General features: G+C 43.1%; 1 protein-coding gene across 1 annotated transcript; it reads left to right on the forward strand.

The window, feature by feature from the left end:
* The first annotated feature begins 6,864 nt into the window (after positions 1-6,864).
* Positions 6,865-9,938, forward strand: LOC137429988 (thread biopolymer filament subunit gamma-like). The gene is made up of 8 exons (XM_068120422.2): positions 6,865-7,682; positions 7,798-7,858; positions 7,959-8,054; positions 8,173-8,349; positions 8,450-8,575; positions 8,711-8,931; positions 9,118-9,517; positions 9,758-9,938. The coding sequence occupies exons 1-7, from the start codon at positions 6,919-6,921 to the stop codon at positions 9,512-9,514; spliced, it is 1,842 nt and encodes a 613-aa protein (XP_067976523.2). The 5' UTR covers positions 6,865-6,918; the 3' UTR covers positions 9,515-9,517; positions 9,758-9,938.
* Positions 9,939-14,038: the final 4,100 nt, after the last annotated feature.

The raw sequence follows: 14,038 nt of genomic DNA on the forward strand, positions 1-14,038 counted from the left end.
CCCCAAGGAAACAAAGACCCCAGATGACCAAAAAGACCCATGAGTCCCAAAGGACCCAAAAGACCCTGAGGACCCAAATACTCTGAGGTCCCAAAACGACCAAAAGATCCCGAGGACCCAAAATACCCCAAGGAACCAAAAACTCTGAGGATCGTAAAGACCCAAAAGATTCCTGAGGATCATAAAGACTCTTTAAGACCTTTTTTTACCTTTAAAACCCTTCACACTTCAGACCTTTTATACCCTTTATCGTTTAGACTTTTACAACCCTTAAGTCCCTTTAGACCCCTTAGAGCTTAGACCATAACACCATTTCGATCCCTTACACCCTTCAGGCAGATTAGACAGCTTGGACCCTTGACCATTTAGAGCTTGACAGTATGCTTGAGAGATTAGACCCTTTTGACCCCTTAGACACTAACTACTATTGGAACGTACCCTTGAGACCATCTAGAACCTTTTAAGTGCACACAACGCAAACATCTGTAGTCTAATTCCAAAACACAGACTACTTTTTTCAGCAAGTGATGCACCAACTCGACCCACCCATGGGGTGGGTACCCTGCTCGTGTGTATTAATTCAATTGGACTTTTTAGAGCACAAAGACCCTTTAGACCATTTACAAGCAAAGACCCTTTAACACTACGAAGACCCTAAAGACCGCTAAAACATTTAGAGCCGTTAGAACCCCCAACACCTTTTAAGACCCCCAAGACCAATTATAACCATAAGACCAATTAAGACTCCTAAACCCTTTAAGACTCATAAGATCCCTTAGACCCCATATATCGCAGATACCCTGTTACACCCTTTATAACCCTTAGACCTTTTAGAATCTCGAAGAACCTTCCACTCTTTTCCACCCTTTATACCTTTGCAACTTTAGACCTTTACACATTTACAACTAGACCATTTAGACCTTTAATTTGCAATCAACGACCTTTCATTTAGTACATCCTTCCATTTATTTGCCACACAAAATACACCACGCAAAACAAGCCCAGGCAAGGGTCCGCAATCTCTGATTGCTGATCTCATGTTGTTATTGCCAAAAGGTTGGTGCAGAGGTTGCAAGCCCACTTATCTTTGATCTGCCTAGCATGGGTTCAATTCCAGACTCAACTAGAAACTCTAGGATTGGTGATTCCCATGCCTGACATTGATCATAAAGTGTTTCGTCGTTCTGAAGAACCTTAAGCTGGATGTCCCATCTGCTAGCATCATATGATGAATGGTAAATATCCGACGGTGTCTTTCACGAAGAGTTGGCGAGTTATATCTCCGAAACCCTGAACAAATTACAAATTGAAGCCAGAACTCTTTTGCCAAAAGACAGTTAGCACGTGTAACTAAGTATGAGTTGATGGAGACTTCATCCTACTGTGGACTGAAAACAGACGGACGCGAATGAATAAATGAATGAGTGTTTAAGATTAAACTTATTACTTGCTCCTTCCTCTACAGCTAGGTCTCTCTTTACTCCATCACAGTAAGGTAATAAATAATAATCAAGGGTGCAAAATAGTTAGCTTTTTATGAAACCTTCTCCCTTTGCTGTCTGATTCTGGACTTAGTTTTCACTAAAATCCGATTACAACTGCTGTATAATTGTTGTTGTTCATGTTGCATAGCCCTGGATAGTTGCGTTCGAACGCAGCACAGAGACAGCCGATAGATCTCCCAGGAGCGACCCAGAGATCCCCCACATCCAGGATGGTGTACCCGCCCTCACAAAGCCAGGGCCACGACAGAGTTGGAGAAAGAGAGAGAGAAGGGAGAGACACGAGAGGGAAAGGGCCGGTCCATGGGGACCGATCAGCACTCTGCTCATGACCATCCTGCCCTGACGAATCCGGGCAGCAGAGAAAAATGGAGAAGATTTGGCCCCCAAATTGGGTTGGGGGGTACAACCACTGCGAATATGCATCCCCGATTGTTGTACTGCTCAATGGTAGTGCTAGCAGGAAGCCCTGAATTGTGGAGCACATCACACCTCACATGGAAGGTTAAGGTGCTGTTCTCTCCTTTATGTAGATATTGTAGAATTTGACCAGAGTAGACCTTTGTGCCAGTACACCAGAAAAATTCCAAATGATCTGTATGGCTGAACCACATTGACTCATTATGATTCTTTCTGGTCTGTGTTCAACAAAATATTAGACAGGATAACAATAGACTATTGTGCTTTAAACAATAAGACAATGAATGACAGTGTGTCGGTAGTTTAATTAGTTCGAAACTTCCCGATGACAGAAGGCCTGCCGTTGAGTTTCCCTTCAAAACTTTGCTTGTCTAATTTTCGTAATCCCCAAATGCTGAAACATTTTGTTTTCCCATTAAAAGCATTCTCAGCAGGCTGTGTTTTCCTTTTTCACAAAAGATTGCTTCAGCAGATGTGTCACTCCTTTGTACAGCAATAATAATTGTCAGATTAGCCAATAAACCTCTTTCCTATTACGGTCAAGGTGGATTTCAGAAATGTTTTCAAGCTTGCACTTGCTTGCATTAATACCGACAACCCTCTCTGCAGCCTTTCTCTGTCGAACAGCTCGGCTACCATCTTAAACTGGATGGTATTCGTAGAATACTTACCCTGCAGTCGACTTGTTGCGAGCCAACTCTTCTGTTTTTGAATGTTGATTTTTTTTTCTTTCATCCAATATGGCTGCCAGACCATGTGAGCGATGACATCATAAATTTATATTCTCTAATATAATTTTTGCGTAGATCATGCTCAATAAATTTCACACTGATCAGACTAAGCGTTGTCCCTGTCGAATTATGACGTCATAATCATGGCAACAATGACGTCATCGTTAACAACGCCTATTCCCCATGCGGAGGACTTTACAATGAGCCACGTTTCAATTTTTTCCATGGAGCGGTTTTGGATATATAGTGGCACAACCTTTTTCGGTTTTTACAAGATGGCGTCTGTACTACGTGACATATGACGGCATAATTAATATTAAAATATTCTACAGGAGGAAGCGCTCCTATGGTGAAAAATTAGTCCGACTATCATTGGGATACAAAACAAATTGTTCTGCCTGGCGGAGGTATGCGCTCTACCGAGTGCCGTTCTAGTATAATAATTGTTTTCATATGCAAGAGTAAAGTGATCACTCATTGGTATTTGAAAGTATTGTATTTTTTATTTTATTCATACAAGGTCTAGGCTTGGGGAAGAGCTAGGGCACAGAACAAATCAGGACAACATAACCAAAGGGAACAACAGGAGAAAGGGGAACGCCAACAGCAGGGTGGAGAAAGAAACTTTATGTAGACGGACAAACAAGGGATGCAGGTAACGATGAGTGGTAGGGGAGAACGCAACGGGTGGACAATGAAATTGGGTGGACAAAGTGGTAGGACAAATTCGAAAAATGGAAATATTTTAATAAAATGCTCTACAGTGCTAGTAAAAAAAAGTATGACTACGTCAATATGAAAAAGAAATAAAAAACGGGGTGTTTGGTGCACCCTAGTAGAGGTGGTTTAAATGATGTAGAAAATGTCATGGTTTTAGATGGGGGATGACATGGGATGATGGTGATCATCTGTCTTGCAGACCTGGACGGAAGAATGAGATTGAAGAGAGTGTGCAAGTTGGTTCTACAGGTGGGGAAAAGAGGAACAAATGTGTGGAGGTGAGCAAAGATTCTGGATTTAGTCAGTTTCACAAGGAAGGGGTTGCTGGTGGAAAGCGTGCATCCTGCAGATATCTGGGGAATGAGGAGGAGGCATGGAGGGGGCTGAGGGAGCAAGACCAGAAATGAGGCAGGAGAAGATAGAAATACCACTAACCTGTCGGTGATGGAAAGTGGCAGGCCCATAGACACAGCTTCATCGCAAATCATCCCAATGGTCTTGAAAGCCTTGGTTTCCATGGCATCAAGTTGAACAAGGTGTGAGGCAGGGGAGCCAGCCCAGACATGAGAGCAGCACTCCATGAACCTGCGGATGAAAGCTTTAGAGTTCAATAGGAGCTCAGGAGTTCCAAGTAAGAACTTTGCACGACGGAGGATGTCCCATTAGCGTCTGGCTTTGGAGGCCAACTTTGAAATGTGGCTTGCCCAAGAGAAATCATGGCTGAGAGTGAGACCCAAGTGTTTGGGTGAGTGAACCTCTTTGAGAGGGTTGATGAGAAAGTGGATGGGATGGTTTACGGTACGGTCCTTTCGGAGAGAGAAAGTGTGTGGGATTTCTCAGGATTGAAAGACATTTTCCAAGTGTTTGGCGAGATTGTGATTTTGTCAAGGTCTGAAGAGAATGGAGAGACTCCTGCCTGTCTGTTAGAAGGATGAGGGATTAGGATTGACGAGGAATCATTGATTAAGCAATAAGATAATACCTAGAACACTATTTTCGAGTTCCCCAGCCTCGACACGAAGAGAAGAAAGGGTATATGATTTCATCTCGAGTATAAATTGTCTGTGCTCAATTAAAATTAATTTAAATCGAAACTGGTTTTCCTTGATATTTATAAAATAATTCCTAGATTACAAGATGTCATCATATACAATCTGATTCACATTACCTTCTCATATGACGCGACCATAAACCACCCTTGAATTACTGTACTATAATTAATTGCTATTAAACACTTAAATACTATTAAACACTTTTACTAAATACAACCATAAAACACCTGGAGAGGCCGCTTCAATATTTGTCTATGTCCATCCTTCCATCCGGCCATTAAAAATGAAGCAGACCGACCTTTCTAAACCACCATGTTTAATTCTAAAGGGTTCTAAAAGTGTAATTCTAGAGGATTCTAAATCGTAATGCTAATGGGTTCTAAAGGGTAATTCTAATGGGTTATCTTACTATAATTCACCAAATGTCTGTCCGTCCGTTCGAAGGTACCGCAAAAACGGCTGAACCGATCGCAACGATATTTTTGGTGGGTAATCCTAGGACCCCCTGGAGTAAAATAGGCGATATTGTTTTTCCAATTTTCCAGTTTTTCCAAACACGATGGAATAATATTTACCGATATGAACAGTGATGTGGCTTTTGTTAAAATTCTACAAATACTGTTTATTCTACGTACCAGGAGAGAGTAGATCGATTCCTGACGAACTCTTCCTATATAAACGTGCGGCTCCGAAGTAACACGGCAGCGTGTGCAAAGCGACTGAGAAACAGGTGTAGCGGCCGCTTCGGTGTTACAGATTCGGTGCGCACTCTTCACACATAAACGTGCGACTGAGAAAGACGTGTAGCCGCCGCTTCTGTTTTGCAGAATTCAATCTTTTTTCAAAATTGGCGCCATGTACTGTTTAGATTTTGATGATTTGCGTGTGTTATGATTCAACGGATGTTTATATGAATCGTTTAAAATAAAAAAGCCTTCAATTTCTGATATTTCGCCTTTTCATTTGGGCTTCCCAATTGAAGCCCCGCCCGTAGGGCGGGTACCGTTGCTAGTAAAGGGTAATTCTAAAGGGGATAATTCTAAAGGGTTCAAAAAGTGTAATTCTAGAGGATTCTAAATCGTAATGCTAATGGGTTCGAAAGGGTAATTATAATGGGTTATAAAGGGTAATTCTAGAGGGGATAATTCTAAAGGGTCCTAAAAGTGTAATTCTAGAGGATTCTAAATCGTAATGCTAATGGGTTCGAAAGGGTAATTATAATGGGTTATAAAGGGTAATTCTAGAGGGGATAATTCTAACGGGTCCTAAAAGTGTAATTCTAGAGGATTCTAAATCGTAATGGTAATGGGTTCTAAAGGGTAATTATAATGGGTTATAAAGGGTAATTCTAGAGGGGATAATTCTCAAGGGTTCTAAAAGTGTAATTCTAGAGGATTCTAAATCGTAATGCTAATGGATTCTAAGGGGTAATTATAATGGGTTATAAAGTGTAATTCTAGAGGATTCTAAATCGTAATGCTAATTGATTCTAAGGGGTAATTATAATGGGTTATAAAGGGTAATTCTAATGGGTTATAAAGGGCAATTCTAATGGGTTCTAAAGGATAATTCTAAAGGGTTCTAAAGTTGTCAGCATCTAGAAGTCCTGTAACTTGCATGGATTGCACACATACTGCCAAACTACACTGCTTCCTTCGGTCACGCATGCAATTTGTTTTAGTTTGGCTTGCTGACAACTTGGCGTCATTGACCTCTGATGTCCCAGATATTTAACTTCTTGCTAAAATTTTGTCGAGCACTTATACTTTACGTGAATACAATACATATGACTCTAAGATTTTGAATATAGGAGCATAAGTAGTGGGATAGTGCATAACGCCATTTCCCGTATACCTAAAACTGAGGTGTTATTAAGAGTCAAACACTGTATCTTCAAAATGGCAAAAAAAACAATGTCATCATACAGTTGCTAAATGAGGAGGCGCTAAATGACCAGAAACCATCAAAAAACATTGTATGTATCTTCCCTCGAGATTTTGCTTTCCTGCTACCTGCCGACAAAAACCATGTGTCTGGTGGGTCATGCAGGTGGAATTGTTCCTTCACCAATGACCAGATGAGGTGAATAAGATATTGGCCACATGGAGCCAGTGCTTGACAAGCTACCTGGATAAAGTTTGATTACTGCCACATTCTCCAACAGAGGAAACATTTGTTGCTCTGTAAAGCCTATCGATGGGATGTAACTCTTCATCACATTCATTGTCCTTCAAGATTCCCTTTAACTCACAGTCAGAGTATCCACAGCATTTTAGCCTCACTGGATCAAATCCAAGCCCATGGCTTTTCAATCAAGTTTCTTCTTGATTGAACTCCAACAAACATGACCGCATGGAAGCTGAGGCTAGCATGCATAATATATTGTCAAATATGCATTTCAATGAGGTTGAGACTCCTATAAAAGCACCAGGCATTCCATGGGATCTGCAGTCGAGCAATACCTCGGAGAATCTGGTGTAGGAAAAAGCAACAATGGCCTCTCACTCATCCGTCAGCTACCGCTCTGTCCGAACCGGAGGATCCAGCGCTATGATCGGCTCCAGTGGCTACGGAGGTTCCAGCAGCAGTCGTGCAATGGGGCTTGGAATGGGAACCATGGGCCTGTCGATGGGGGGAGGAAGCTCTGGAGTAGGGGGAGGAAGCTACAGAGTGGGCTCTGCAGGGATTGGAGGTATGGGCATTTCCAGTGGGTTTGGAGGTATGGGAATTTCCAGCCGTGCTGTGGGGATGTCTGCCTATGGAGGAGGTGCGTCAGGTGGTGCTGGAGGCCTTGTTAGTGGTGGGGTGCCAATGATCGGTTATGGAGGTGGTGCTGGTGGGTTTATTGGGGGTGTAAGCCCCGGTATCATGGCAAGTCCAGCTTTCACTGCAGGCCGTGCTATCACCTCAGCAGGTATGTCTGGCGTGGTTGGAACTCTGGGCCCTGCAGGTGGAATGGTTCCTTCATTCATGAGCAGAGATGAAGTGAAGAACATCTTGGGCACATTGAACCAGCGCTTGGCCAGCTACGTCGATAAAGTAAGGCAGCTTACAATCGAGAATGAGACACTGGAGGAAGACCTGAAGAATCTAACTGGAGGTGTACCAATGTCTCCTGACTCGACCGTCAATCTGGAGAATGTGGAGATACAAGTCACTGAGATGGTGACAGAGGTGTCCAACCTGACGCTGGAACGTGTACGCCTGGAGATCGACGTGGACCATCTGAGAGCCACAGCTGATGAGATCAAGTCCAAGTAAGACCTTTTGAATGCAGACACATGGTTGTTGTTTTTCAGCTTTTACAAAACGGGTCATGGTTATTTTAACTTTCATGATTATGGTGATCATTCCGATGGTGTTTCTGTGCAGGTACGAGTTTGAGCTTGGAGTGAGAATGCAACTTGAAACTGACATTGCAAACATGAAGAGGGTTTGTGAAAACACAAGATCAGCCATTGAACAATTAATAAATTTGTTTTCAAAAGATATGAGTTTTAAAATTACTGAATGTTTCTTATCTTTGTTTGTAGGATCTTGAAGCAGCAAACGACATGCGTGTTGACCTGGACTCAAAGTTTACGTTTTTGACTGAGGAGCTCACATTCCAGAGGAAAACACAAATTGAGGTAAGCTGGTTCAGAATCATTAACCTCACAAGATGTCAGGGAGATCAACTTCACAAAATGTGTGGGACATTCAGTGTTGACCATAAATAAATAATTATCATTCTCTCTTCTTGTGCAGGAAATAAACAACCTGAAGCAGCAGTTTGGCAGACTTGCACCAGTACAGACATCAGTGATTGAAGTGGATAACCTGAAGGCCGTCAACCTTACCGAGGCCCTCAATGTGATGCGTGAGGAATACCAACAAGTGGTCACCAAGAATGTCCAAGAGGCTGAGATATATTGCAAGATGCAAGTAAGTCCCTTGATCTGAGACCATTACGAATCCCAGTTCCTCTCAATATCCTGGCATTGCCCCCAATGGACTAACTGCGTGACCTGTATCTCCTGTGCAGATTGATCAGATCCAAGGAATCTCCACCCAGACAACTGAGCAGATTTCTATTCTGGACAAGGAGATTAATACTCTGGAAAAAGAGCTGCAGCCACTGAATGTGGAGTACCAAAGGCTTCTTACCACAGTGAGGACTCTTCACTCAGCAATCATTTTGTGCAATTGTGAACTTTACATCGAGGCTTGGAGAAGATAATCTTTCTGAAACAATTGAGAATAACCATTTCTTTTCCTTTTTTATATTCCTGTCCCTCCATACTAGTACCAAACCCTGGGAGACAGACTGACAGATTTACAGAACAGGGAGAGCGTTGATCTTGTCCAGTTCCAGAACACCTACAGCAGGTATGAGCAGGAGATCGAGGGAAACCAGGTGGACCTGCAGAGACAGCTAGTGACTTATCAACAGCTGCTGGACATGAAGACAGCTCTGGATGCTGAAATTGCGACGTACAAGAAGCTCCTCGAGGGACAGGAGACCATGTATGTCTATGGTATTGAAATATAGGATGTGGAGATGTAACTCGACCCTTATTACCAAATATGTGGTTGTTTGACAGGTGTGTAATTTGTGGAGTATATTTCTGTGATGAGATGGATGTATGTTGTTTATCTCATGTTTCTCATTATGGATTTGCAGCTGAGTGTGGGCTCTGATGTTCATTTCAGGGTAAGGACAGCAATGGCTGATGACTTTGCTCACGCTACTGTTGTCAGAAGTGGAACTGCTGGTGGTGCTTCCTCAATTGGTGGGAGCTATGGGACCAGTTCAGCAACACATGGTGCCATTTCTGGAGGCTACAGCTCAGGTAGTGGAGCAAGCTACAGTGCAGGTGGTGGAGCAAGCTACAGTACAGGCGGTGGAGCAAGCTACAGTGCAGGAGGTGGTTACAGTGGTGCAGCTAATGCATTGATGGAAGGTGGTTCTTCTGGTGGAAGTGCCATGATGGGGCAAAGCATGTACAGCAGCAGCTCCATGAAGAGAAGTAGCTCCAAGAGTGCTAGTGCGTCTACTGGTGGTTACGGAACAAGCGGACTCGACACCACCATCATCCTGCAACAATAAACTGTAAGGACACGACATGTTACAATTACAAAAATATACAATTAATATATAATTCCCGGTTACGTAAAGGTGTAATGGTCATGTTTATCTGAAAATCATATTTGCTAAACTGATCAAACCTTAACACAAATGAAATGTTCTATAAACCACTTAGTCAATAATCATTTTTTACCTGTGATGTGTCATTTTTCTTAATGATCTATGCACACTTATTTAAATGCAATTTCCTATTTCCCTTTGCAGTTCCGTTGCCTTTGGAAAAGATTTCTGAAACAAGAACTCAAGTCTTGACAACCATGGAAGAAGATGAACCCCAAAATCACATTCACGATTATTCATTCACTTTCCCCCAATCCAGATGATGACAACAATGTGAGACTTGAGAGCTATGGGTGCAAACAAATAAATGTTGTAGTACCTGGAACTTGTGTTGTTATTTTGTAATTCTACATCGACAGATCAATCGTCAATCACGGGGGTGGCACGACAGGTTATATTTAATTCTCAAAAGACGTAATCAGGTTAACAACAAGAAAGACCGTGCTGTGGTCACAACCTGCAACACAATATATATATATATATATATATATATATATATATATATATATATAATTATATATATATATATATATATATATATTATAGATAGATAGATAGATAGATAGATAGATAGATGGATATATAGATAGATAGATAGATAGATATATATATATCCCACCCATCCCGCCGCCTCCATCTACCCCCTTCCCATTCATACATACATACCACACTGACAGTATATACATAACCATGTACGTTTGATCCATTACAATAACATATAATATAGATGAGGATATTTTTATAATGACAGATAATATAGATTAAGAAAACATAAAGAAAAACACATAGAAAAATACAGATAAGAAAGATTATTATATGGAATTTTTAAAAAGAAAAAAGAAGAAAAAGATATCTAGAAGAGAAGATCGGCCAACCTTCCCCAGAGAAGTAAAGTTAATTTCGAAAATCGAAGAGTGGCCTGCACCATGGGACGACATCCCGCTGTAGTGTCGGGGAAAAAGCTTTTAGCGCCATAAGGAGCCTTATATACTGCATGTATATATATATATATATATATATATATATATATATATATATATATATATATATATATATACATATATATATTGTTGCGCGACTCACGGTTAACTCCAGAAAGTCGTGGATGGACCGAAACGGATTTAATGGAGGCGATAACCAAACACGGATTTTGCTATCTAACGCGGGAGGAAGAAGGAAAATGGAAGACTGCGGCAAAAGCTTACCTTCAGCGCACCGATGTAGCCACGGTCCTGTAAGAGGATTAATGTACTTGACAAACACAAATCAGAATGTACAAAAATATAGATTTATTCCCGGACACCGAAACAATGAAACGCGACGGCAATGAAATAAAAGTAACTAATTTGGGATTCCACACACCGACTTCAGAAACAAGACGAGGGAATATGAATACGAAAGAAAATGTCTCGTCGTGTAAAGTGTAAACGCGGAGCTCGGGCTTATCTGGCTCTTGTCGTCTTGTCTCCGCTGCCCACACACGGCTTCGTTCAGCCACGATGCACCCACGAGGTCCCACACTCCAGCACCACAGCACCGAGTACCACGAGGGCCATGCACCAAGCACCATGAGTCCAACGCAGGCCAGCGGCTCCAAGCGAGGTCGGTCCTCCCACACGATTGGCCTGTCACGTCCCAGTCAGCTCTCCCGAAGCAAACGTGCCAGCAAGCGAACTCCACTCGGGCTATATCTCAACTCAACTCGGGCTGCCCAAGACGAAGCGCCGGATGTCCAAAACAGGCTAGCTGCGCGAACAAGAGCTCCAACCAAAAGGGACGCAAGGGCTGCAAGAATGCACGAACCGCCAGAGACTCTCGAGACCAACGCAAAATGGCGCAAGACTCTCTCTCTCTCTCTCTCTCTCTCTCTCTCAACCTCTCTCGCTGTCTCCCTTAAATAACCTTGCTGGTAACGTCGTCAGCCTTGGCGTGCTACCCAATCAGCTGACTCGCCTGCTGGAGGTTCACGCCGACCGCGCCTCCCCAACTCTCGTCCCCTGTTCCGTGGTCATAGCGCGTGGTACTCAATGTGGCTAGGCCTGTCGGAGGTGTAACTGGCGGCGGCGCCCATTGGCGGTGTCTTGGCTTGGTTTCCTTCCGAAGTCATGTCAGGGGAAGGGATTTATTTAGTGTTGCGCTGGGGACCTATCTATGGTGTCTACAGGTGTGCATTGCCATAAGGGACAAAGGTTTGGCTGACCAGGTGAGACACACAGGGGCGCTACTCTTTAATCCCTAACTCTACTTAACACACGAACCTCCTGGTTGGTTCACAAGTATACATCTTACCCGACAAAACGCCTACACATGAAACATATTACAAGTCAGATTCCTTACCACGACAGACGAAGCACGTTACCTACACAGATCTATCTGGCTCCACATATCACTACCCTCACCGACATAACAACAGATATATATATTGTTACGGTTCGCGGTTAAGGATGTTATATTTGCCGAGCGGAGGCCCCGCGACCTAACAGTTTCCCCGATTCACCCAAACGTTGGCCCGATCGCGCCACAGCTATTCAATGTGGAAAACTCTAAAATGACCGAATGTAAAGAGGAAGAAGAAGACGTACAGAAGAGTAACGGGATTTATTATTTACACACACAAGCAAAAAGGAGCAGTCACGGTTATTTACAGGGGACATGAAAAAGCAGGTGACACAGTGAAAATACTAGCTTATACAGACTTAATTGAATACCCAGGACAGAACAAACAGAACAAACTCACGTACACGAATGGGGGACTTGTAGGCAGGAATGGCTGGAAGGAGAGGAGAGTCCAATGGGTCCGGCAGCACGATCGGCGCATTGGGCAGCCGCCGTCCCTTCGCGGCCCTGCTCAAAACCGCCGTCCAGGCCCCAAACGGCTGTCGAGTGTTGTTGCTGCTGTGGACGCTGCTGCTGGCGAGCAAGGCGACGAATAGCAGGCTTTGTGCTTCCCTGGATGATCTCTTCTCTTGGACCTCACAACCCAGCTCTGCCTTGGACCCTTTCAACTCAGCTCTCCTCTGACGACCCAGCTCTTTCCTTTGCACCTCACCACGCAGCTCAGCTCAGCCCCTGGACCTCACAACTCAGCTCTTGTCATAGCTCATCTCTTTGGGGAATGTCCCGCGGCGGGTTATATAGGCCCCGCCCCTCAACCTTCGTGAACCTCCTTGATGTTTCTCTCCACACCCTCTCCAAGTCCAACCCCTTGTTCGTGGTTGGTTGAGTGGGGCTGACTCACTCCTCCCCTCTATGACGAGGTGGGGACCCGCCTTTCTTCCCCAACCCTGCCTCGTGGTCAATGGCGGCAATTGTTGGTTGGCAATGCGAATGGCAATGGACGAAAGGGGAAATGGAGGTTTTTGGGAATGGGAATGAAGGGAATCTATCTTTTTCACTTGGTGCAATGGAGTGTCATGTTAATGGACGACAAAGCCTTAATCTAAAACACATAATAAAGATATAAGCTAATGAACAAAGGGTTTTATCGTGTCCTTCAATGTGTGCTTTATGGAATTAACTACCGGGACGCCCTTTTAACTTTTACACAACACTGGAGGCAGGAGGGGCCAGAATCAAACAATATTACACAATCAAAAAAAATACAATCCTCATATCCGCAACACTATATATATATATATATATATATATAGTTATATATATATATACATATATATATATATATATATATATATATATATATATATATATATACATATATATACAATATGTTGTGTATATATATGTTGTATATATGTTGTATATACAGACTTGGCATTTAATATGGAATTTTTTTTTTTTCTTGATTTGGGTTTACTTTCTGAACTCAGTATATCAATCTGGTGCGTTTCTTTTACGCTTCGGTGATTTCTTTGTTAAAAGAACCATGTCACTGATTGTTTGTCGCAGCAAGAAGTCTATAACAGGATTATATCACAGGTGGCGTGACAAAATGTACGGACAGGTACATTTGACGATTGGCTTCACAATTGGGTATGTAAGGGTTTTTGCGTTCTGTATTAGTGGAAAACAACTGCTGCACGTCTACAAAAGTTATTGCCGCTTCCCCTGGAGATGGTCCGTCAACTCGTCAATGCTGTTTGTCATTTAGTGGTGGCTTTACGAAATTCCGGCATGAAACAGCGTGCTATTGCTCGGCAGTATGGCATCACTCAAGGTCAGGTGTCAAAGATCCTGAAACGAAATGCTCAGAGGGGTGTCCCTACTCCAATACCGAGGTCAGGACGTCCCCACAGAACCACAAGGAGGGATGATCGCCAGCTGCACCGGTTAGTCCGCAATGGCCGTACTAAGTCAGCTAATCGGCTTAGGGCTGAGTGGCAGCAACTGACAAATGTGCCTGTATCCAGAAGGCTAGTCAACCAACGACTGGTTCAAGCAGGCTATCGTGCCAGGCGTCCCCTGAGA

This window comes from Myxine glutinosa, chromosome 6 (assembly GCF_964187855.1).
Source record: "Myxine glutinosa chromosome 6, kmMyxGlut1.1, whole genome shotgun sequence".
NCBI classification, from domain to species: Eukaryota; Metazoa; Chordata; class Myxini; order Myxiniformes; family Myxinidae; genus Myxine; species Myxine glutinosa.